The sequence below is a fragment of the Cibotium barometz genome, chromosome 13 (assembly GCF_041138505.1).
Source record: "Cibotium barometz isolate CiBa-2024 chromosome 13, ASM4113850v1, whole genome shotgun sequence".
NCBI lineage: Eukaryota > Viridiplantae > Streptophyta > Polypodiopsida > Cyatheales > Cibotiaceae > Cibotium > Cibotium barometz.
The window spans coordinates 2,577,501-2,603,939 of record NC_141058.1 but is presented as its reverse complement, the minus strand read 5'-3'; the positions used below and the strand labels follow the sequence as shown (position 1 = coordinate 2,603,939).

The 26,439-nt window shown below is 40.2% G+C and overlaps 1 protein-coding gene and 1 long non-coding RNA gene across 2 annotated transcripts; both read left to right on the top strand.

Annotated features, from left to right (window-relative positions):
• Positions 1-6,400: 6,400 nt before the first annotated feature.
• LOC147632269 (uncharacterized) lies at positions 6,401-12,562 on the top strand. Its single transcript, XM_086807841.1, has 5 exons — positions 6,401-6,551; positions 6,644-6,758; positions 6,852-7,203; positions 7,292-7,557; positions 12,509-12,562. Exons 2-5 carry the CDS (start codon positions 6,732-6,734, stop codon positions 12,560-12,562), a joined length of 699 nt encoding a protein of 232 aa, XP_086663967.1. The 5' UTR covers positions 6,401-6,551; positions 6,644-6,731.
• Positions 12,563-21,096: 8,534 nt separating this feature from the next.
• LOC147632268 (uncharacterized) lies at positions 21,097-23,092 on the top strand. The gene is made up of 3 exons (XR_015267181.1): positions 21,097-21,252; positions 22,700-22,867; positions 22,959-23,092. It is a non-coding gene; the product is annotated as an uncharacterized LOC147632268 (long non-coding RNA).
• Positions 23,093-26,439: the final 3,347 nt, after the last annotated feature.

The window sequence follows — 26,439 nt, the reverse complement described above, 5'->3', positions numbered from 1 at the left end:
GGCCCACTTTGTATCATGCACATCACTTTCAAGGCTCTCTAAAACTTTGCATTGCTCATCGACCTCTATTGCAGGCTCTAACCTCTCTCTTGTCACATAGTTAAACTCAGGCCTATGGCTAGAGTTGCCAAAGTTTTCTTCTGTCGAGTCGTGTAGTGGCCTTTTGGCTCGAATAGTTTTATTCTCACCCTTGAATTTTACCCTATTTGAAAACATAGGGGTCCCCGCCACTGCATCATCCACTGCTCGTGAGGTAGCTATTGGGGATGGACTTGCTTTCTGTCGAGAAAGAGCTCTCTCAACCAAAAGCTCCAATGTAGGCCCACAACCTGTGTATTTTCCTTCCAAGAAAGCCAGTTGTCTGGCACATTGGAAGTAAGCATTGATTAGATCTGTCACACAAGCATCATAAAGACTAATCTTTTGCCTATACCCCTCCCCTGCCAACCAGCTGGCATGCTTGGTCTCTGACATATTTGTCCTTGGGACAAGAGCATTGACAATAGGCTCTCCATCCTACAAGAGTGGTAGAAATTGATTAAAAACAATGCAGTGCACATAAGTAGGAGGCACACAATAATACAATGAATAATCTCTTACAAACATTACCTTTAAAATGAAATGACCCCATCGACTAACCCTATAGTGCCACCAACTTAACCAGCTAAGAATCTTAGGGATGTTTCTATCAGCTGCCTTCCCAGTTGCCCACCATGCTCGTATCCTGCGAAATTAATCAAGGGCACTTTCTTTGTTTGGGGCAGTCCTCCACTTCTCACACATCTCCCTGTGCTTTTCTTGATGTGGGCTATAGATGTACCTCTGCGTGTGGACACAAAGGTTGTCTTCCCAATGCCATAAACATGACCTTTCCCTTTCAATCATCTCCTTTCCGTCGTTGAAGACACGTCTCACTGCATTCTAGTTAGCGCCAGCCTCATCCGCCATAAACCCAAAAAAATTTGCTACCTTCCCTGTGTGCTCCACCATTACCAAATTCATATTTTCCCAAAACATGACTTGAGCATCCTCATCCTCTTCTCTAAATTCACAAGTTGCTATATTTAATAGCTCACCAATCCTGCATGCCACAAATGGAAACAGAGTTATATTAAAGACACAAATTAAGCAATGCTCTCTACTGCTTATAACTTACATGTGGTCATAAACATGTGCTCCCATTGTATGCCATCCAGTATCCACTCGATGCACATGATCAAGGCAGACCCATGCTTGATTAAGATCCCCATTACCATCCTTGTCCATTCGCTGAACAATGTCAATCCCAGAACCAGGTCCAGTAGTAGACATCTTAAAGATAAAGCAACGCTCAGTAGTAGTGGTGGCTTGCAATGGAAATCGAGAACCATGGAAGAACTCAAAATGGCATGTTCTTTTTAGATTAAGAATGGCTTCATATCCTTCACCCAGAGGCCGTGTTGTTTTTCGTGTTTGCATTACCATCTGCTTCACCCTGCATTCATAAAGCATACTTAGTGTATTAAAGATGATAATTGCATACTATTCTTTGCTAAATTGCACTTCCTACGTACTTTTTGACATTTATCAAACTTTGCAACTCTTGCGACATCTCCTGTAGCTCCCTCTCTGTCATGAATTCTCCCTGTGCCTTGTCATCATCAGTGAATGCTCTTAGAACCACCTCCCTTGCCACAATCATTTGTACCTTTCTGGGCCCAGCGTTGTGGTTGATGCCCACTGCACGTGCTACAAAGGCCTTGATATTTCGTATCGATGCTCGGCACATTCCCTTGGAAACCATGTGTGTATGTTTGCCATAATGAATAAATAGTCTGCTGTGCATTGATTCTTTTGGCATAAAATAATAGACACAAGCAGGACATTCTTTAAGACACATTGGCACATGCTTGCAGAAAAAACACTCAAGGTTCCCGAAGCTCCCAATTGCTAAATTCCCATATTTTGGAGATTTTATCAGCTGCCCATTCCAATGGAGTTTGTTTGGTTGATTCATACGTGTCCTAAAGGAGCAGTGCTCATTCATGCACTGGAAGGTTCCCCCGCAGAAGCTCTTCCTAAGAACAAAAGTTTTATTGGCCCTAGTTTGCGTTTGTGGCTTTGTCCAAATGTTGCCCTCGTATTTTTGCTCCATCCCTTCCATACCTTTCCCACCTTCAAGCTCATATGTACTGAACTCTGGGTACACCTTGGGAAGCTCTTTTACCTTGCCTTTGTAATCACAATCATGGATTAAAGTGTGCAAGACATCAGTAGGAGGTAACATGCGGATTATTTGAAAGCAAGAGACCGCAGTATCAAACTGAACATCTTCCTCTTCCAAATGTTGAAAGCACTTTTCCACAGGAGAGACCTCTATCTCCTCTTGCAATGACCCATGTGCTTGGACATTGATTTCTTCTATCTCTTCAGTGTCCAAGTCACTGCAAAGCACAATGCTCTCTAATTCAATGCACAATGCAAAACAAAAAATGTCAAAGTCAAAGTTAATGCCACTTACATTGGAGTACTCTTTCGAGAACCGGGAGGAAATATAGTTGAGGGGCCTTGTTTTGGGGTCTCAAAATAATTCTCTGATTTGACAATATATACAGAGGACAATGAATGCTCCAGGATAAAATATGCCTCGTCTCCAATCCCTGCATACAAGTGTAAAGGACAAATGGGCTCATACTCTCCTCCAATTTCAAGTAAGGCCTCCACATTTATCCCACCAATAGTTCCAAGCTTCCCCCGGATCATGTTGATTGACACAAGACATTTGCCATTCGAGAAGGGGACTCGGATGCATGCACCCATTGTAGAATGGAGGAAAACACGAGCCTCCCTGCATAATGCAATCACAACAACAATTAAGGAATTTACATTGAATATTAGCCAAAAATATTTTAATACTAGATGTTCTTGCTCTAATCAATAGCATATACTAGCCATAATACAATTTTACCAGGCTCATTTTAAGACTATGGGTAGAAGCAAATAAAAATATTTGCAAAAACAGTCATAATGAAGGGTATCAAAAAGAGTACATGTATATATGTATATATGTTTGTGTGTGTGTGTGTGTATGTATACACACACACACGCGCACACACACACACATATTTGCTTTGTGTTAGTTCTTGCGCTTTTTCATAATCTCCTGTTAGATTTCAAAAACTCTACCAGTTGGATGCCATAGCATAACTGTGCTATAGATTTAAAAAAATCGAAAAAATATTGACCAAACCCTTAAATTTTAGTGTTGAAATTCATTAGTGTTAGGATAAAAAAATTTGTCCAGTGCCTAACTTAGGGTTTTTAGTAGTCGGCTACTTCTTATGAAGCAATTACTTAAGGCTTTTAGTCGTCCTCCGCACAGAAGCATCTTCCCTCGAACACACACGCAGAGAAGCGATCATGAAGCATCATACGTCTCCCCAGCAAAGAAACGCTGATCTCATGCGCAGGGCCCTCTCCCCACTCCAATCTTTCTCCCCAACAAAGAGACACAGAAAGGTATCATCATCCATGAATTTGTGCTATTTTGCCTGAATGAATTTGTGCGCTCAGCGCACAAAATAATAGGATGTTTTGCTGCCGCCACACTCCACACACAGTAGTATGAGATGTGCGGCGTTACTTCTTGCTATTTTTCTTGAATGAATTTGTGCGCTCAGCGCACAAAATAATAGGATGTTTTGCTGCCGCCACACTCCACACACAGTATGAGATGTGCGGCGTTACTTCTTGCTATTTTTCTTGAATTAATTTGTGCGCTCAGCGCACAAAATAATAGGATGTTTTGCTGTCGAGCAATGAAAAAATCATCACGATTTTGAGTTCAAATTTCTGCCCGCCGGCCCCCCTTGGATCCCCCCGGCGGCAGAAATTTGGAGAGAGTAGTGTAAGAACATGCTATCTATATGGTGCTGTCTCAAACACATTGCATAGACTGTCTCTCTTACTACTGTCTATATTATGCAGACTTTGAGTATACAAGAAGCTCAAAAAACTCACATTTGATGTCTTCTTGGTTGAGAAACGGCTCACACAGTCGAGAGAGGAGACCAGCAAACATGTGCATCTAAAGAACAATAGCACAAAAAGAAAAAAGTTTGTCCTTAAAAAAGTGTTGGATTGCGAAATATCACTTCTAAAGTTTATTAGTACTCAATATTGAATGCCTTCAGATTTGGGCTACCGAATCTTTATATATTTTCCAATAAATTTGAATGCCTTGAATTGAATACCTGAAAAGGGCTCCGTAAATATTTTCCAATGAAGATTTTTTTAAAATATTCAATACGGCTTTGAATGCCTTGGAATTTGGGCCAAAGCACTCCATATGATAATCTCAAAGATATTCTGTTCATTAATGAGTTGGCCGTTTTGTTGGATAGTGAATGTGCCACCTTTGTTTGATGATTGTGTTGCAGTACTGAATTTAATCTCTTTAGTAAATGTGCCACCTTTTCTTTAAGTTTGTGTCGTATTGCTAAATTTGCTGTTAAAATAATCAATTAATTATACAATACGAGTAGAATACTATTTGAAGATTTGTTCTTGTATTTTTGCATGGCTATCTGGTTTTCAAATGAGTTCGAGTCATTTCACTAGAGCATCTTGCTTGAAAGGTTCTTGTTGTGCAAAAATGGATGAGTTACCTCTTGCTAAGCGGAAAAAGAGTGTGCAGGTTGGCCCAGGTGAGAGCTCATCGAGACACACAAGGAGGCAAGCTGATTTTTCCAGCACTTTGGAGCAAGCCGCCTCCTCAAACCCTACTACACGGAGCATGCGGTACATATCATAGATGACACTAACCTGGAGGTGGATATGGATAGGCAGCATCTACATAGTGATGAAAGAAATGAGGAGGATGGACAAAATGTAGTGGGAGCAATTGAGGAAAATAAAGGTGATCAAAATGAGGGTGAGAATACTCAAGGTGGTGATAATGAGGATGAAGGTGAGAATACTGAGGATACTGGGAGAGAGATAGAGGGGGAAGAGAACACACATCCACTAGAGGATCAAGAAGAAACAGTTGTCACAACCCAAACTGAAGGAAGCAAGCAGAAAAAAAATAAGGTTGATATTTTTGGGAAGATTCTTGAGACATCTACTCCACAAGCCTTTTTAGATAGGATAGGAGTCAAATTTAGGTCTCCACCTCCACGTGTTCCTCTCTGTAGGATGATCCAGACGGAGGCAATCCGAAAGGTTTCTCCCTCAACAGATAAGTCTCTTACTCGAAGCTTCAAAAAACTAGGTGGGTACATTGAGAGCATGGGAGCTTTCACAGTATCAATTATGGACTTGGAAGGGGAGGAGACACCATTGACACAAGAGAGGGAGGAATCTTGGGATGAGCATTGGAGGACTGTGAATCAACAGTTTGAGGAAACTCTTGCACTTGACCCTGATTGGGGTCCGTACTTGAGCCGAAAAATGGTGCATATTCTTGATGGTAATAATCGACACAATGCTTGGATGGACTGCATTTCTACAGGTGAGTTCTCATTGGGATGTTATAGTTTCTTATGCTTCTTTGTCCTTCCTAATTTTGTGTTTTATTACAGGGTTTCAAGGGGATTTGTCCATGCATTGTTGTGTTCTCTGTAAATTTTATGTGTTCGAGCGGAGGGATGTGGGTGAGCTTTTGTTTTCATTGTCCAGGTTGAACAAGTAAGTTAATTTGTTATCAGAGTCTCCTTCTATGTCAAGTAAGTTGTTTGTACTCAAGAATATTAACATATTTTTTCTTTGTTTTGTAGGACGCATGATTATGCATTTGTGCCAACCACATTTGGTGATCGTCTATTTCAACTAAGAAGATTGGGAGAGTCCGACCTAACAACTCTCATGGCACATTTGGACAATGAGGACAAGCTGTGGGTTGAGAGAGAGATGCAGAGTGCATCTGCCAGAGGAAGGCCTAGTTGGCTTCATTTGCCAATCCAGATTATGACTTGGCTCTTGTTCAAGGACGAGATGGAGCAAAAAATTGATGAGGCATCAAATGGACCACTTGCCGAGTCTACTAGGGAGAATGTGACTCGAAAGGTAGAAGTTCTCTACAGAGGAAAAACATCAAAATATGCAAGGATTGCTGATCCCTCCAATGGCGAGGCCTTTTGGTGTGCGGTGCTCTCCCTCCCATGGCACGCGTCAACCAATCATGTGGCCACAGAGGAAAAGCTCAATATGATAGGTTCTGCTTGCATCAGAGACACAGATAAGGCTCACATTGTCAAGATATTGGACAACTCTCAGGCTGCAGTGCGATCACTTGAGGGTATGCCAAATGATAAGACAAAGGTTAGGGAATGGCTGCACATGTACTCCTACTGGCTTCAGATCACGGAGCTGGGTTTGAGAATCCAAAATGATATTAAAAATGCCGATCGAGTCAGGTTGCCAGGTGAGAGCCGATTCACCTCTTTTGTTGTTCTATGCAGAAGAAAGTACTTCAAAAGGGCTTTCAAAGTGCACGAAGGAGGCATAAAATTTAGCCATGATATTGACCATCAACCAGGCCTACAAAGTGCTGCACGGCGAGTCGTTTATAGGTTTTCCTACAACATAACCCAGATATTCCTTGTTAAAAAACATGCATGCTTCTTTCTGTGTGTTGTTTTATCATTTGGGCTTTGGCTTGCAGATGGTTGCTTTCTGAAATTGAGGAGCACCAATTGGATATTTTACCCCCTCTCGCTAGTGTGTGGCTTTGTGTTGACAATCAATCTTATATGTATGCCGATTTGAAGCTTGGAAGAGTAAGTGATTGAATTTGTCATTTTGAATCCATGATTGAGAAACATGTTCATATTGAGGGTGAGTTGTGTTTACCCATGTTTGTCATTGAACAGGCCATGTCAAGCATAGAGTCTCGTTTCTGCCCGTGGTGGTTGGACCTTGAAAGAAACCATGTGCCTGAGGAGGAGCTTGATCTGTATCGCCAACATAAGTCTATATTGGAGCTTCGTAGCCAGCAAATTGATCATAATGAGGCCACATCCACATCACATGCAACATCGATTGCATCGGCTTCTTTTCGTAAGTCATTGCCAGTGAATTTAGGGAGGGAAATAGTGAATTGTGCATTGGAGGTGAATCGAGCAATGGAAGCAAATAAGGAGCAGAGTCAACAACAGACATCCAATAGTAGTGCAGGTGGGATACAACCAACTGACATCATAACCAAGACATTGCAAGCTCCAGGTATGTGAGCTTCCTACCTCATCTCTATCATGATCCGATTGTTTTGACTTAAGACTATGTGTGTTAAATGTCAAAAACCTGTCTATAGGAACCATTTATGCCTTCAATGTCAGTATTGAGGACCTTGCAGCTACTTTTGTGAACATGGAGGATGCATCCTCATTGGGAAAGCAAGTGCTTGATGCCATGAATGTTATTTGCACAGTAGGGAATGTCAAGAGTAGAGGGTCCGATTACTGTGTGGAGTTGATATTTGCAGACTTCCCCTCAAATATCATCATTGGAGGTTGTGTTGCAAACAAGGTTCCATATTGGAATAAGATTGGGGATGGCATGTATGACTCTACTTTTAAAGTTGTTGATTCTTGTCTCTCGGATCGAGGCTTCTTTACATGCCTGTACACTATGGAAGAAGGAGTGACCATTGAGCAGGTTGCACAGAGCGTTGGGTTTGGCATTTATCATAGACAGGTTGTGAGGTGTACTCCACCTATTGGGAAGAAGATGGGGCAAATGATTACTACCCAGGTATTGGTGTTGTTCTCTTTGGGGCTGTCATTTGTGCAAATCTTCTTTGTCCCATTTAAGGTGAAAATGCATGAACAACCAATGTGTCTTTGCTTGTAAGTCACTTGTCTAATATTGGCTGTTTTTGTTCGCTCAACATCTCCTGCTACAAGCTTTGTGATGCATGGGGATCAACTAAGGGATTTGGCACTAGGTGATGATCTTGATGTAGGGCAAGATCTTATCTTTGACATGTATGTATATGCATTCAAATCAAGATAGAATTTAAAATGATTTTCAGTGATCTTTATGGCATATGGTTAATGGTTTGTGTGCGTTTTCAAGAGTGCCATCGGAGGATCTGGTGAAGAGAAAGGGTAGACCATGGCGGGGCGGTTGTCAGAGAGGTCAGCGGCTTAGCAAATACATCGTCTCTGTCTTCAGTCGTCCTGGGGACACGATTTTGGATTTGTTTACTGGCACTGGAACTCTTGGGCTAGTGGCAGCATTTATGGATCGCAATGTCATAATGTTAGACAAGGATGAGCAGATCTATGATCACCTGTTAGAACCATACTCAGCAAAGGTATGCATGTTGAAAAGATAAATATGTTAGTAGAGAATAATTTTGTATTGATAAAGCTTATTTTCTTTTCTTTGTGTCTCTTGCAGTTATGAGGATCACATGTCTACATCAAAATGCCATTAGAGATAGTCTTTTTTTTAATTGAGACAATCATTTTTTTGGGACTATTGGAAGTAATGTTTTGATGGATGTTATGCTTCTGAATGTTTTTTACAATAGCATGTAGCTGATTGTTGGACAATTTTTATTTGGATTATAAAATTTTTAAATCCTATGGTTATGGTTTCTAAAGAGTATTATATTGTTGTGTCAGTGGTATGGCTATTAAAATTGGTGTGCATCTTAATGGCTTGATTTATATGCTCTCTGGTTGCTGTGGTTTCCATGTGGTTGCAACAATAGTTTGTTTCTATTAGTAGCTCAATGACCAATATAATGTCTTTTTAGCGAGCCAAGTAGTATGAGTTTTGTAGTGATTTTTTATATCCGCACCATTCATTTGAAAATGCTTTATTTGCAATAGTCATTTTTAAACTTTTTTAGTCTTCTTTGTTCTGTTCATTATAGAGTAGCACTATGGTTTCACTCTTCTCTTTAACATTACATGCTCGCTTAACATCATACCATGCCCCTACTTGCTCACTTTCACAAGGACTTTATTTCTACTCACTGCTCTGTGCTCACTGCTCTTGGCTCGCTAAATAGACGCACCCGTTGGATACCAAAGTTGGCACGTGCAACCTAGCCCATCAGCATCCTTTTAAATCTCTTTGTAGCATCCACTTGAATCTCTTTGTAGCCTCCCCATGACTCAAGAATGCTCGTGCCTCCATCACTTGTATGTGTGGGTAATCATGTATGTGACAAGACATATCTCAAGCAAATCCACCAACTACCCACGGGTTGGCTAGTCGAGAGCATTTTGCACCATTAGACCATAAGGTCTCTTACTATTCCATTTGCCCCAATTCTCTATCATCAAGCCTATCACCAACTAAAGAGTATGGTACATTTGAAGGCTGTGGCTTGAACAAGGTTATATGTAGAAGGGCTTGGTGCATCAAAAGGGGATTCCCTACCAAAACGATGATCATATTTGGGGGCTAGGAGATCCAAGATGGGGTCAATATTAGGACCCGCTGCATCATGCTTGTGTGGCAAAGGATAAGCCTCAGCCTCTAACTAATTGTCCAGTAGTTCCTCGCGGGAAAGAGTGTCAGTGGGAAAATCAAAAGATGTGTCAAGAAAATCTCTCTCGATTAGTGGAGGAATTGGATCTCTTTATTTTTATTTTCATGAATAATAGTAGATAACTAAGAAGTTATAGGACTAAATACCATGAGTAAGTGATGTCCTCTATATCATCCCTTTTATCTCCATTCCCATCATTAGAAGGAGGCGGTGGTTTCTTGGTGATTAATAAATCATGTAAAGCATGTAGATCCTCTTCCTTAGGTAATGTGGGATATTCTATGAGAACCTGGTAAAAAGTCATATATTAAGGATGTTATTAAAGATTGTAGATGGGCACAAATTATATTAAAAAGCTGAAGAATGCCATAGGGATGATAAAGTTTTCTATTTTGTAAGAGGAGGTGTTGGTGTGTATCCCAAGCCTCTATCCAGTCGTGTGTTAGCATCCACATTAAACTTTCTTACAGTTTGAGAAGGGGAGCTACATAAGATATGGGAAGAATTTAGGTGATACGAGGTCGTATTTAGAGTACTTTTACATATTTAGAGTCTATGCATATTAAAAATGTGAAAAAGCAACGTGTTTCTAAAGATAGCACGTTTGCGGCTATATACAGACGTTTATAACGATAAACGATAAATTTCTATCAGGTATATATATATATATTATTTTTTAATTATATATCATTCTTAGGGGTTGAGGTATGGCCCCGGCTTCTCTATTAGTTGTTAATAGTGATTTATTTGATTGATTTACTAGTTAAAGTTTGTGTTATCTTAAACAACAGCATATGCCTTAATAAAGAATGTCTTATCGCAATCTCAAGTTGAAATGCTAAAATCTTTGTAAAAAGGATTGTTTTCTTAAGAAGGTAACATGGATTCTAGTCCTATGCTTTAGTTGAGTAAATGGATTGTTATCATAGTTAAATTAAGGTATAGGTACAACTTCTCCCTGCCTTGATGCTACCCGTTCTTGTGCTTGTGTAGCTAGACGACGGAGACATTAGTAAGGCCCGGAGTCCGCTCCCATGGTATCTCTTATACCATTGGGAGAATGAGGTTCGCCGATTGAGGCGAGTAATTATGATGCTGCCTAGTTCTGAGGGCCTAGGCTAGTGCGGTGAATTAGCCCACCCTAGTGCATAGGCATCCCTCTAAGAGGCGGGAGGATCAAGCGACGGAGCCTGAGAGGGCGACGGCTTGAGTCCTCGCCCAATGGTTGACGACGAGATGTATGGTTCCGTAGGATTTTGCCCAGCATGTAGAGGTTGGAAGGCCAAATTCTAGATCATCGGAAGTATAAAGGAAAAGAATAAGAGAGCCGGTTTAGCTTGTATGGAATTGATTCTTGTATAAACATTTTTTTTATAAATCTTATCTTTGTCATTATTGTAGTGTGGAAAGAGGATGTTTTAACGAACCTTGTGAAAGGGCCTTAATTAAGGAACATGTTTATTTATGTCAAACAGTGTGGTAAGATTAATTAGAAAACAAATTGATACATGAGTAGGGTGGAAAGTGGGAGGATGGAATGCCCCGATGACACCATCCTACACATGGGTGGGCCCGATTAGTCAGGTAGCTTTCCAACAGATTAAGTGAAAGCCCTACGCTAGATAAATAGATTCTTGAGCAACTCTATTCTAGGAGACTAGGCCAGCGGGTGTGCCTTGCATGGATGAGGAAAAAAGCGTTGTCTCTAGGAATCAAGATTAGTAGTTGCCCAAATTATGATCAATTAACCCATGGGTAATTTGACTTTTAGAAGACCACGCTCCCCCTGTGAGATAGGACTAGGTCTTACCTACAAATCATATCCTTGAATCTTTACATGGTCAAGGTGTCGATGATGAGTAGGAAATTTTCTCCAAGCTAAGACTTAGTAGACTATCCCTTTTTTGAAAGGGGGCAACCATACACCTTATATGTAAAGGTTTCCCAGGTGGTGGTGAAAGCAATTTTGTATTGGTCCTCCAGTGCAATGGCTCGGTTGTATCCTGAAACCCCAACCAAAAAATTAGACTTTCGCACCTTCCACCCTTATAGAAGGTGCTCTTTGTATGTATGGCAATGGGTAATGATCCCTACAGGTCACCACATTCACCTTCTTTAAGTCAATACACACGTCAATACACACGCAAAGCTTTTCGATTTTCTTGGGTATGATCACAATTGGTGAAACCCAATCCGTGTGCTCAATTTCATAAATGAAATATGCAACAATGAGTTTATCAATTTCCTCCTTTTTTACAATTGCTGAATATTTTGGATTCATTTGGTATGGACGTTGCTTAACCAACCTCAAACCTTCCATGATAGGGATGTGTTGCACCACTTTTGGCAGCACTCCCTTCATGTCCTTATAACTCCAAGCAAAGTAGTCCTTAAATTCTTTGAACAGGGTTATCAACGTCTCTTCTTCCTAGGGTGAGGTTTGTGGTAATGAAGAAAGGTTTGGGGTCTTCACTGGTCTGTACAATATTCACCTCTACAAGTCCATCACCTCTTTCACCTTTGCAGGTCCATCTTGCAGGTCCATCATACAAGGAGCGATCATACAAGGAGCCCGTTTGATCACCCTTCGAGCATTGTTCATGTAGGTGAACTACCTTCCTCTCATCATCAGCATCAAAGGGTTTGAAATGGTTAGGAACCTTCCGCAAATTGAGTTCCTCGTCCCTTCCTATGAAAGCTCTTTTTTCCTTTCGTTCCGCTTCAACCTCACCACCAAAGCTTTGTTTTGTTTCCTTCTTGCTGACCTTGTGAGCTTAGGGGGACCTTGGCTAAATTTTTTCTCTTACCACATTAGTAACATTAACCAGCTTAACTCCTTTCCCCAATTCTTAAAAAATTCCTCAAGAACTTCAAGAGCTTCAACGCATCTCAGCCATTGTGCATTCATGGGTCCTCTTCTTAGAATCTCACTGCCGTGATTTGCTCGATAACGTTTCTTCTTCAGCCATCTTTGAAACTTCAACCTTGCGGCTGAAATCAAGGTTTTTTTCTCTTTATTAGGTTCAGATCCCTGCTCGTTTGAAGAGCTCTCCTCAGACTGGTTCATCACACTGAGGATCACAACATTCGTATGATAACTAGCATCTCATCTTTCTCATCATGTTCCACAAACTTCATCCTAGTCTTTCCCATGACATCTATTGTGTCTAATATATGCATCCAATTCTTGCAAAAATCATCATTTGGAAGAGAATCATACAAGAAGATTTTCTCTCTTTATGAAGGGTCTAGTGGTTCAGGAGTTCCACATAGTTACGAGGTGGTTTTATGTGTAGTTTTGAATCATTCCCATGCAAACCCCCATCCATTGGATGTGTCTTGCAAGTTTGTACAACCACTTTATGCATCTTTCAAGTTCGCACGTCCACTTTTAGGATTTGTGAATCCTTCCATAGATAGATGTGATCTGTGACCCAATCATGTGATAGATGTGATTTGTGACCCAATCATGTGACAATTTGGCACTTCTCATAAAAGGCCTTTCGAGAATCACATTGTACGAATTTGCATGCTCGGTAAAATTCATCATGGGCAACCATATGGTAGTAGCGAAAAGAGAAGACTTTCATCTTCAAGTTCTAGAGAACTCCCATGGGTCATGACATGGTACTGTCAACCATCTTTACAATGAGGTTTGTCTACTCTAAGGCTGGCTTTCCCCATTTCTCCCAACATTGTTTTGTGATGATTCTCACTCTAGCTCACCCATCTAGGATCGCAAGAGCTTGATAACCTTTGTACACAGCTAGAAGTGTTGCATTTGTGTCATCATTCTCGTAATACTTTCCCATTTGGTTAACCAGGATTCGGACAAGTTCAAGTAGATTACCTCTACCTTCCTCTTTATCTACATCCTTTCCTATTTGGTTAACCAAGATTCTCGTAATACTTTCCCATTTGGTTAACCAGGATTTGGACAAGTTCAAGTAGATTACCTCTACCTTCCTCTTTATCTACATCCTTTCCAAGAGACAAAAGTATTCCTTCATAGGTTGGAGGATCGGTCTGCATTTGGCTTTTCCATCCAGTATTTCATATCAGTCCACAATCTGAAATTTTCTCTTAGCCACCAAGTTCCAAATGGCATCTTCATTTTTATAGAGAGAAATGTGTATAGCCCATCCAACCTCATTAATGTATGAGCCTAAAATAGGACTTGTTGAGTCATAAAGAGGATATTCCCGTCCTTTACTAAAAATTCATGAAAAATAGGTCATTCCTTCCTTCCTCAACTGAGTCGGTTTCACCCTCACTGTGTTCTGAAACAGTATGTGGCACATTCAGCCATTTGGCTTTCATCGCAATATTTTGCCTAGGATAGACTGTTTCAACCGCCCAACTAGCTTACGGCCTTTCATCACAATCACATTCTGACTCTCTTGGACTAAGGCTCATGCAACCTCTAGCTTTTTGATCTCCTTCTGGGCATTTGGGTATCTGCCCAAGGTATTCACCCACTCCCCTTGATGTCTAGGGCTCTTCCCCACTAGTTTGATTTCCTTCCATGTTACTTCCTCATATTTTTTGGTCAACACTTGTTCTTGGTTTGACTTAGTGAGGATACATTTTCAATCATTCCCTCATCTAAATCGTCCTGAATTTCCATTGCAATAGCATCTCCTCCCACCTTCTTTACTCTTTGTCTTCTTCCTGTTATTTGTGTAGAAGTCTTAGCTAATGGTTCTCCCTTGTCTTTCGGGGTCTTCAATGCTTGTGCACGAATTTCCATTGCAACTTGCAACAACATCTCCTCATCCCACCTTCTTTACTCTTTGTCTTCTTCCCGTTATTCGCGTAGAAGACTTAGCTAATGGTTCTCCCTTGTCTTTCGGTGTCTTTAATGCTTGTGCACGAGTTATGACATTGAGTGGTATCATTACCATCCTAGATTGCACCCTAATCATTCAGAGTCCCGTGGTTAGATTGATAGTTTTTGAAGACTCTCAAGTGTCCTTGTAAGGATAGTCCTTGATCGTATGGTCAATTCCACACTTTACACAACTCCACCCAGGGTATATGTTGACTTGAGTAGTTTGCGAGTTTATTGCATTAAACTTATGAGGACACTTAGCCACTTAGTGAGGTCCTTAATAGTGGTAGCATTATAGAGGGGCTCTCCTCCACTGTGGTATTAATCTCCTGGTCCTTCCATTACACTGCAACTTGGAATACTAGTACTGATGTATTCCCTTACATTAGGAAATACTCCGAGATTACCTTCCAATTATCATCTATTTCCTCTATAGTTGGTTTAGGCTCCTATACATATTCTCCTTCCTCCAGCATCTCCTCAATTATCATTTAATTAACTAACATTATGCGGTGTGTTGATGGTTGTGCTGGTAGAATAGGCATGGTATAGGTTGTTGAGATGGTTGTGCTGGTAGAATAGGCATGGTATAGGTTGTTGAGATATCAAGCTCAACATGAGCTGACACTCACATAGTGCCTGCATGGCCATTCGACATTTACATAACTGACAAGTTTGGTAGCCGGCACACCAACATATCTTCGCGAGAGATTCTATAGCTGGACTACATTGACTAGTCCACACCTACCCACTCCACTTAGCGTATTCACATTATGGACCACTTGTATATACTCTATTATGTGTGTTAGTCACTTTATCTTCTTTGTAAACCTTTTTTATTGTATAAAGAAGAACAAGAATTTTTAGTCTCTCACCTTGTGTATTCTCTTCTAGGGTTTGTGTGAGTGAGTGTGTGTGTGCTTGCAAGAGCTCAAGCTCTCTTCTCCGCTACACCTTCTCATGGTATTAGAGCTTGGTTCAGGCAAAGGAAGCAGGGCAAGCAAGAGAAGCACAGGAAGCAGTACAAGGGTAAGAGCTTCATCTACTCTTTCCCCTTTGTGTTGGCTACCACACCCTTGTCGGGATCTCTTCTCAAGAGGCATCATGCAAATAAAATGCCTAAGATCAGATGGTGGGGGAGAATATTTCTCCAATGACGGTTCAATGATTTTTTGAGAAAGCAGGGAATCAAGAGGCAGTGCAGAAAGGAAAAATAGGCACATTGTAGAAGTGGCACGTGCCTTGATGGCGGAAAAGAATATGCCACATTACTTTTGGGCAGAAGCAGTAGCAACTGCTGTGTACTGTTGAAATTAGAGCAATGTGATGAGCTATGGTGGATCAAATACTAGAATCAACATCATTAATAAAGTGATTAGTAAATAATTAAGATGTAATTAGTGAGCAATTAACTAATAGCTTAATGTAGGCATGGATAATCAAAAACCAACAAATTCTCATTAGGTCAATGCCTCAATTTATAGTGTTTACATCCAAGCATCAAATCCCACTGATTTCTACTTGATTCACTCCACCTCTTTTGCTTGATTCTCTACACCTCTTCACTTTTCCCAGAATATCTCCCAGAATATCTCCACACTTCCTAAATCTTCTCATGCTACCCTTTATTCTCTCCCAATAGATTCTTCTCACCTTTTCACAGGTTCTCTCACATTTACAGATTTTATTTTACAGCCTCTAACCAAGGGCTTGTTCCTGCACACACCCTATTCACTTGTATATTTCAACACCTCCCCTCAAGTGAATACTCCTAGCACACCTGGACCCTATACCAAGTTTCTCTCTTACTTGATAGTCCGCCGACCAGTGTCTAGCACACCTCCCCTCAAGTTAACTTAGCACACCTGGACCCTGTACCAAGTTTCTCTCTTCCTTGATAGTTTGCAACCAGTGCCTCAAGTCCCTAAACTCATAGTCCTTGACACTCTCTCTCTCTATGTGTCCAAGACTTACTACAAGTGCCCGCGACCTTGACTAAAGTGCTCACACATACATCTATCTACCACGTGGCCTACATCATCGCTGGCTTAGAGGTGGTTTTACTTTGTTGGGACAGGTTACATTGGGTTGTGGGGTCTCTCTCTCTCTCTCTCAGAGATTTTCACATGGCTCCTCACTCTTTGGAGCCTCACATCTTCTCTTGTCTTCAGTCTTCTTGTCGTGGTAGCTTCTCTTCACACGTCCATGTCTTCCTCTTCTTTCAGTCTTCTTGTGGTAACTTCTCTTCTCGTGTCCATGTCTTCCTTCAATGCTTCCTTTAGATCTTCTTGGTGTGGATCTTTCTCTTGGAAGGAGATGTTCTTCTTCTTTCATTGCTGGGGCCATGAGCTTGTCCATCAGGTCTTCTTGCTCCATGTGAGCAACATGTTTAAATGTTTGTTTGACAGTTCTTTTGGGCTTTTGATGTTTATCTTGTGTCATTATGCATGTGTCATTATGCAATGCAAACCCAAATCTATGTGGGAGGTCTTACCTCTTGCCTTATTCTGGACAAGGGCAGTGTCTGATCCCATTTTTACACTAATGTAATATGCCCAATACATAATGCGTATAGCATTCATTCTAATGCACATTTCCAAATGCAACTCTGGCTGTGAATAATCTTGAATTTGAGTGAGATTTATAGGCATTAACCAAGGGTTAATGCAAAATGATGATTACCATAATCTTGAATTTGAGTGAGATTTATAGGCATTAACCAAGGGTTAAATGCAAAATGATGATTACCATAAATTTATCAGCATAATTTTACCAGAAATTACATTAAATCAAGGGTAACCAATTTGTACGGAATGGTTGGAGTATCAAACCAACTCCGAATTGTAATCTGAAGCTATAGGGATCTGTATCAGATACCTAATGGTTAATTTGAATCCTCAATTGTACCAAAATATAGTGATTAGCATTGACTAATCACTGACTAGCAAATTAATCCTCTGTTTTGTGTGCAAAAAACAGAGTATGCGAGGAGTCCAGATCTGGGGCCTTAGACTTCAAATAAGCTCAAATCCTTTCAAGGCCATCAATAGCAATTATTCTAGTAGAGGATTAAGCCAAGAAACACAAGATTTGACCAAACATTAAATGCTTAATCTCTGTTTTACCAAAGTCACCTGCAGATTTGATAAAGAGCTTGGATCTCACTGTAGACTTGATCAAATTGAATTTTGACTTCACCAGCTTGTAGAGCATGCTTGAAAACCCTTGGAGCTCTGAGGAATTAGAGCAATTTGATTGGATGAAGACAAGATCTGCAATTTCCTCATAAAAAATTGTGCTGGCTAAAATCGCGATTTCTCCTTTATCCGCCGGCGGTTTGCGCTTCTTTCTTGATGGGCTAGATCGTGGAGATGCTTGCTATGTTGGGCTAGAAGGGTTTGGCCTAATGTTGAGTGTGCAAGGAGCTAGAGCTCCTCCACCAGCTGGGGGTACAGAGGTGAGTTGAAAAATAACTAAAAATTTGATTAATTTCTAATTATCTACTAATCCTAATTAACTAGATAATGGGCTCATAAACTTGATGAATTCTAGACATGGCTCTGATACCATGTTAAAATTAGAGCAATGTGATGAGCTATGGTGGATCAAATACTAGAATCAACATCATTAACAAAGTGATTAATAAATAATTAAGATGTAATTAATAAATAATTAAGACATAATTAGTGAGCAATTAACTAATAGCTTAATGTAAGCATGGATAATCAAAAACCAGTAAATTCTCATTAGGCAATGCCTTAATTTATAGTGTTTACATCCAAGCATCAAATCCCACTGATTTCTCCTTGATTCACTCCTCTTTTTCTTGATTCTCTCCACCTCTTCACTTTTCCCAGAATATCTCTACACTTCCTAAATCTTCTCATGCTACCCTTTATTCTCTCCCAGTAGATTCTTCTCACCTTTTCACAGGTTCTCTTACATTTACAGATTCTCTTTTACAGCCTCTAACCAAGGGCTTGTTCCCTCACACACCCTATGCACTTGTATATTTCAACATGTACATTATGAACATGACACCCACTGCAGTTGTTCATAGTATGATTCCTAAACAAAAGTTTACAGGCATAAGACCGAATGTGTCTCAAGTGAGAACATATGTATTGCATATGTACATGTTCCTGATGAAGTGAGAATAAAGTTGGATCCAAAGGCAGAGAAATGCATCTTCATTGGTTATGCTATGGAGCAAAAAGATTATAGATGCTATAACCCTATCACTCGTGATGCGAGTAAGCAGAGATATTATCTTCGATGAGATGAGTAGCTGGTATGCACCAGTAGTGAAGGCAATAGAAGATGCAGATGTAAGAAGTGTTGATGCTGCACCATATGTAGATCAGCAATCATAGGTGCTGAGTGGACCTGGGGAGTCCTCGAGCAGTGGATCCAATGTTAGCCCATGGTCTCAAGGTTAGGCAGGTTGAGGAATGATGCAGGTACACATGTATCACAGAAAGGGAAGGAAAAGGTAGATCAACCTTTTGTGTGCCTGACCTGTCAGCAAGTCACTTATATGTAGATGGTGACTCTAGTGGCTCTCTGAGCAGAGCCTTGATGAGGAGCTTGGCATTCCGTCTATGGTTACTCCTGGTGTAAGGAGAACCAGGGCTGTTTTGAGGACACCTGGTAGTGATCCAGGTGTGTATGTGTAGGTCTACGAGGGTTAGATACCCTGTTGATGACAGGTTGAGATATGATGGATTATAAAACCCATCATTATGCTTACATGGTAAAAGCAATACAGGAGGTTGAGCTCACTTTCTTTGAGTAGGTAATTTGAAATAAGAAATGGGAAGATGCCATGGATGAGGAGATGGTAGCATTGGATGCAAATGCAACATGGGAGTTAGTGCCTTTGCCTAAGGAAAAGAAGGCAATTGGATGTAAGTGGGTGTATAAAGTCAAGCACAATGCTGACGGTTCAGTGAGTAGGTACAAGGGAAGATTGGTTACCAAGGGCTATGCGCAGACTTATGGCATAGACTATCAGGAGACATTCTCGATTGCAAGAATCGCAACTATGAGAGCTATCATTGCTATGGCTGCAACGAAGGGTTGGTCTTTACATCAAATGGATGTAAATAATGCTTTCTTGCATGGTGATTTGCAAGAAGAAGTGTACATGATGCAGCCACGAGGTTACGAGAGTGATGCACATCCAGATTTTGTGTGCAGGTTACACAAAGCCTTGTATGGCTTGAAGCAGGCACCCAGAGCATGGTCAAACAAGATCGGGGAGTATCTTGTTACCATTGGATTTTAGATATCCAATGTAGATTTTTCACTATATGTGAAAAAGACAGATAGAGGGATCATGCTATTAGTCATCTATGTGGATGACTTGATTATCATTGGTGATAGTAGTGATGCAGACATACATGATGTCAGGATGCTTTTGAAGCAGAAGTTTGAGATGAAGGATTTGGGTGAGCTACTGCGATATTTCCCGGGCATAGAGGTGGTGAGATTACCTCATTGCATTTTGTTATTGCAGAGGAAGTATGGCTTGGACATGTTGTCCAAGTATGGTATGACAGGATGTAAGCCTATTTCAGTGCCATTGGAGCAGAACACAAAGCTTTTCGTAGATACAGGTGAGCTTTTGGAGGACCACACACTACATACAGGCGCATAGTGGGTAGTTTGATCTACATGACCATTACAAGGCTAGACTTGAGCTATGATGTTGGACTTGTGAGTCAGTTTATGCAGGCCCCTAGGAATCCACACTTGGATGTGGCTAGACGGATCCTCAGGTACATAAAGTCCTCAGTTGATTATGGACTTTTCTATGAGGCTGGTAGTACAGAGATATAGTTGCATGGGTACATAGATGCTAATTGGACTGGTAGTATTGTAGACAGAAGATCTACCAATGGTTTTATGTTCTCATTTGGAAGTGCTGCTGTGAGTTGGAGCAGTAAGAAGCAGCCAATAGTTTCCTTGGCGAGTTACAGAGGTAGAGTATAGGGGTGCTGCTATGGCAGCTTGTGAGGTAGCTTGGTTTCATAAGCTACTTGGTGACATGGGAGAGCCCATGGATAGGGCAGTTGTCATATATTGTGACAACATGAGCAGCATGTAGTTGGTCAGTAACCCAATATATCATGCTAGAACGAAGCACATTGAGGTGCATTATCACTTCGTGAGGGAGAAGGTTCTAGAAGGAGATGTAGATCTGGTATATATCAGCACAGAGGATCAGGTGGCTGACATCTTCAAACGAAGGCATTGGGCATAGAGAAGCTCCACAGGTTTAGGAGCTTACTTGGAGTGCAGTGTGTGGAGTTGAGCTCGAGAGGGAGAGTTGAGATATCGAGAGGGAGTGTTGAGATATCGAGCTCAACTAGTGCTATGACGAACATTGATGACCCGCATGGGTGATAGCTTCCGCATCTACACCATTGGCATGGTTGGTGAGATTATGGGTGATATGGGGCCAGTGGGATGACAGGCCTATGTGACAGCCATTTTGGATTACTAGAGCCTGGCATAGTTATAGTGTCAGCTCATTTAGTCGGGTTCACATTATGGACCGACCCTTGTATGTTGTAGCAGTTGTGTTGTAGTAGTTGAGTACTAACCCAGATAGTGTGTTGTCTTATCTTTATGTTATGTTGGTTTAGAGAAGAAGAAGATAGAAGAAAATTCAGCTATCCATCTCTCTTGTGTCTTGCTCTCTCTTGTGTGTGTGTGGTTGCTTGCTAGGGTTTGAATCTCTCCCTCTCCCCCACATTCTCTTTATTTGACACCCTGCTTTCATGTGTATCACACATTTTGTGCGTCCATTGTTTTCGTGAATGGCTTGGAATGTAAAGGTGCTCATTGTGTTGCAAAGGAAGTGCCCGAGGCGTGGGCAAACAACTTGGTCTTCACTAAACAAAGGATTATACCACAGCTATACCAAAAGGTACCATACTCTTTTAGCATGGTTTTCGCTTTTACAGTAATTGCAAAGTACATTGGTGTCATAGGGATGTATTAATATCATAGTTGTACTAACACCCAATCATAGTTTAGTAATACCCATCACCAGTACTTTTGTTGTAGGACTACAAGTACAAGCTATTGCATAATACAGTGCCCTAGTCCTAAAACCGAGGTCCCATGCACTGTCTAAATAATTAGTATAGTACTGGCTTGTACTTTTTACATAAATAGTATAATATTGGCTATAAACATAACATAATTTAGGTACACCTTTCAGAAATCTCAAGAAATTATTCATTGGCACTAAATAGTTTTTATAAATAAGTATTATTGTGTGAAGGAAAAGTATTATTACTATAGTACATAACTACACATGAATTACCACTGTATTGCAAGGCAAAGTACTGTTAATATAGGACAAAACTACACATGAATTACTATAGTACAAGGTAAAGTACTGTTAGTATAGTACAATACTGCACATAAATTATTACAATACTTACTAGGCAAAGTAATGTTAGTATAGTACAATACTACTCATAAATCTACTAAAGGAAGCATAATATAGTACTAAATAATACTAGAGTCATTTCCTAAGCACCAAACTGAACTAGATGTAGTATATGTTGTAGTACTTTTTTAGTATAATACAAGTTGATGAAGTACTCCTTATAGTTCTACCAAGGAGAACTTAGTATAGTATTTTCCAGTACTACTGTCATTGCCTAAACACTTAGAATAGTACTGTATAGTACTATTGACATTACCTAAACACCAAACGGACTAGCCATAGTATGTGTTCTAGAGCTGGATACTCATATCTCCTCATAATACATGACCATATTTTTTAGGTGCTCAACATATTTCTCATGTGGAGCTGGACTACCTATAATATATATTGTGAACTGGCTATACAATATATGTTGGTTTGTATGTGTTGTTGAACTGGGTTATCTCATCTCCTTAGCATACAAGAGCAATTTTGAGTTGTTGAATAATTGTTTTTATTTATTGCTGCACTATTAGAGATGTCTCCGCAATTGGTCTTGTAAACATCCACTTCACCTGCAAAGAAACGTGTCTCCATTGCAAGTGCTGATATGGAGACTCCAAAGAAAAAGCAGATTGTTAGTTGTTTTGCGAAGAAGAACCTAAAGAGGGAGAGCTGGAAAAAAAGAATCCATGCAACAGGTGACGAGAAATTTGATTTTGATGAGGATGCTTGTCGTATGATTGTGGATAAGCAACAAAAGGCAAGTATAATTAAATTGAAGAAGGTCTCTCCAATGCGCAAGTTGCCGAGACTGGAGGGAAAACAACCTGAGCTCATAATTGATTGTGGTTTGGAATTACACTAGTAAGATTTTTCCTTGTCATCATATGCATCAAGTGCAAAATTTGTGTGATTCTGTTTATTATGGTTGTAGCATCAAAGATAGCGCATACAGATTTCCCATTGAGTGGTAAACCTACGAAGAAGTTAGCTAAATGATCACTTTACAAGAAGAAAGGAGAGAATAAAGTAGATAAGCAAGGTCTACTTAAGGGACAAGAGATGGGTTCATTGGACAACTTGACAACAGATCCTCCAAACAGTGAGTAGCATATGTTTGACAACATATTCTAAACCATCTTTTACATAAAAGTTACCTTAAAGGTCTCATGAAAATATTGTGGTTTTGGCAGGTGAGTGCTTGGCTGCTAGTGTGTGCAGGCTGAAATAGAGATGATTTTAATAAGAATGCCACAATTGGTGCTGATAAAGAGTCAGGCCAAAATGGATAGGACAAAGGAGATGGGAATACGTCAAAGGAGTCAGGCCAAAATGGATAGGACAAAGGAAATGAATACGTCAAAAGAGTCAGGCTTGTTATGAAACCTTCCACATGTGTGCATTTTGTTTACCACAATTTCTATGCATTCTATGTGTTACAAAGAAAACAATTTGATTTTGCTTTTTCAATAGGGGTAGAGTGTGTGGATGGGTCCACTCAAGAAGGCGCTATGGTCGAGAATGAAGATGCCGCAAGACCTTGGAATTTTAGATTTTACTGATAGCATCACTGATTGTTGTTTGGGAAGCCTAACATACTCCATGCATGACATAATGGCATATATAGATTAGGTTTAGACTTTATGAGAAGTGTTTTGTCATAAATGGCTGTATAGAACGATACTTAAACTGGTACTTAAACTAAAAGGAATAGCATTGATTGATGTACTTAATGATGTCAAAATTTTGAAAATGATTTCTTTCTTTCTCCCAAAAGCTCTGGCTGACTCACCTATAAGATCTAGAAGTGTGTGACTTACCTATCTAAAGAGAGAGACAACATGCAAGCGGGGTAGAGACAAAAGGAGAAACCATGCATACATGTAGGGGAGCATCATAACAGCCATGTTATAAGAACATAATAGAAGCATAGACAAAGTAGAAATAATCATAAGAAGGTGAATTTGTCCTGCAAAAAGGTGCCCACGACCATGACAATCAAACCCAGGTTGTAAGAAACAAGGCAATGACATTCAATGTTCTAAGTAGAAGAAATCCACTACAATATAACTTGTATGCTATAAAAGGGAGACAAAAAACACAATGACAATATAATGGAGACCATGCTGTAATAATAAAGAGATAAGAGCTCATTAAAAAATCAACATGATGGAAGACCAAAGGAAAAAACCACTCCTACTGAGTGTAAAAAGTGCCCTAAAAATCACTACAAATTGATGTTCAGTAGTATTCTAGAATGCACCTCAGGTGTTACACTATAGAGCACCTTATGTTTTACTCTTAGCATAGAAAACTTTATTACTATGACTGCATCTACATGCACAACAGCGGTTGGGCCCTTCTTGAGAAGAACGTAATAGCTCTAAGTGGATTGCACCTTTTCATAATATGTGCCACGTATTACCTCATCGCCAACATTGAAGACATTCTCCCATCCATCCTTTATTTGTTCCGTTAGGATAGATTTTAGTTCTGAACACAAGAGTATGTATTACTCCTTTGCTTGTTCCTCATCCGTCGTTGTGTAGACCTCAAGATTGTCTCCGACCTCCGACATATCAACCAAACTATCATTGTCCTCAAAGTATGTAGTGTCTTCATCTACAATGGGAGCTTCATCGCTCACATTGATTGGCTCTAGATTTTTTAAGGACCATGGCCTACTGTGTTGCAAGCTGTTGCACTTGTCCCAAGTTTCATCCATACAGAAGGAGCAAAAGCACGGCAAGCTTCGAAAGAGGAGCTGTGTGTTGTCTTTCTTACTAAAACCAAGAATGCATTGTGTCTTACAAGTTCCAATGTGCAACCCCATTTTGTGTTTCGATCCACATCGCCAGCCTTAACCTCCAGAAATAAATGGAGGACGACATCATTTCTGTATTTAGCCCACCACGTCATTTGCATTTTGAATCTTTGCTCCACTAGGTTTGAGCTACTCCGCAGCAGTGAGCATATGCTTCACCATGGCCCCTACACCATCGTGCTCACCCTTTCCATGACCACTCTCAAAGAAGTGCCATGTCATGTGTATGTTGTTCAATAAGAAATACATGTTCAACAGACAATTAAAAAAACCAACAAATATCTTTGTGATGGATTAACATATTAGAGCATGCCATAATAGTATACCAGTGTTGTAGTGTGCCATAACAAATGTGCTATCTGTACTGACATATGAATGATCTCAAATGTGAATTGAATTCTTTAATGATTGTTGATGGTGGAGTCTCCTAAGGGTACATCAAATGTGCTATCTGTACTGACATATGAATGATCTCAAATGTGAATTGAATTCTTTAATGATTGTTGATGGTGGAGTCTCCTAAGGGTACATCAACTAGATTCTTCTCTTTGAACCACCTTTCTTCGTTTCCACTGTCACATACTCATATGCCTTCCATTTTATTAACACATCACCAATGTCTTGAAGTTCCCGAGAGGAAAAAATATAGACTTAGAGCATTTCTCACATTTACCTAGTAGGCATGGCAGCTTGTTCCATTCAGCATCATCATCCTTTTGGCACACATTGGATGTCCATAGTGTTATAACTGAAGGAACAGTTTTACACCTAGCGTTGCACTTATCCTACTTGTTAGGGTGACATATGCCACACTGACAATGTCACAAGGGTCCATGCAAGGCCACATCATTGCACCTCATGGAGTTCACTGGACACCTCAATAAGTCCATGCACTTATGTTGAATGCAACAACATGTGTTTCTCTCCTTCAACTTTATGATGTAATAAGGTTTCAATGAGATTGAAAGGATCTAAATCCAATAATGCAGTTAGGGATTTTTTGTCTGAATCTCCAAAAGAATTCTTGTGTTGTGAATCATCTGTGTAATAGCGGACAGTAGTCTATAAAGAAATCTATTGAACAATAAACCATTTATTAATTATGAAGTTCAAACACAACCCATGATGTTATGCAAGGGAGATACCTCAGTTTGCTCCATGATGTGGAGGGGATGTTTTGCATATTGTTTCCTGCAAATGTCCTCTTGTTTGATGACACTTGAGTATTTTTGTTCCAAAATTACACCACGTAATCAATCACCTCCACACTCAAGCAATTGGTCCTATGCTTTCTCACTCTAGCAGTGTCTATTGTGAATGTCCACACGGTGTCACTTGAATTATCGTGGGTGTATGCTGAGAGCATATGCTAGTCTCTTAATTCCCGTAGCATTGGTAGTAGTTCCATTGTTGACAATCGTTTGCATCAGACACCGCTTTGTATCCAATTTCTTGGTAGTGTGCACTCCTTTAATTTGGGAACTGTAGCGACTTCCAAAACAGGTTTCATGTCACGACGATGAGCCAAAATCGTACCCAAAACATCCCCCTTTGTGGATAAGTCAAGGTTGCACGTCATTTGGTTGAAACGTCGTACAATTGATAAAGATATTTGTCTTTGATTTCTCTTCAAGCATTTGCTAACTACCAATTCATCTAAGCTTGAACATGTTTGGTATTCGACATACTCTATGCTTGACAATTGTGCTACACAGCATGGGCATATATAAAATATTTACTTAATGGAATAAAGAGCAAGACCTCAAAAAAATGAAAGCATGGACATACATAAAATAATTACTCAATGGAATAAAGAACCAGACCTTTAAAATTTGCAATTTAGTAAAGAG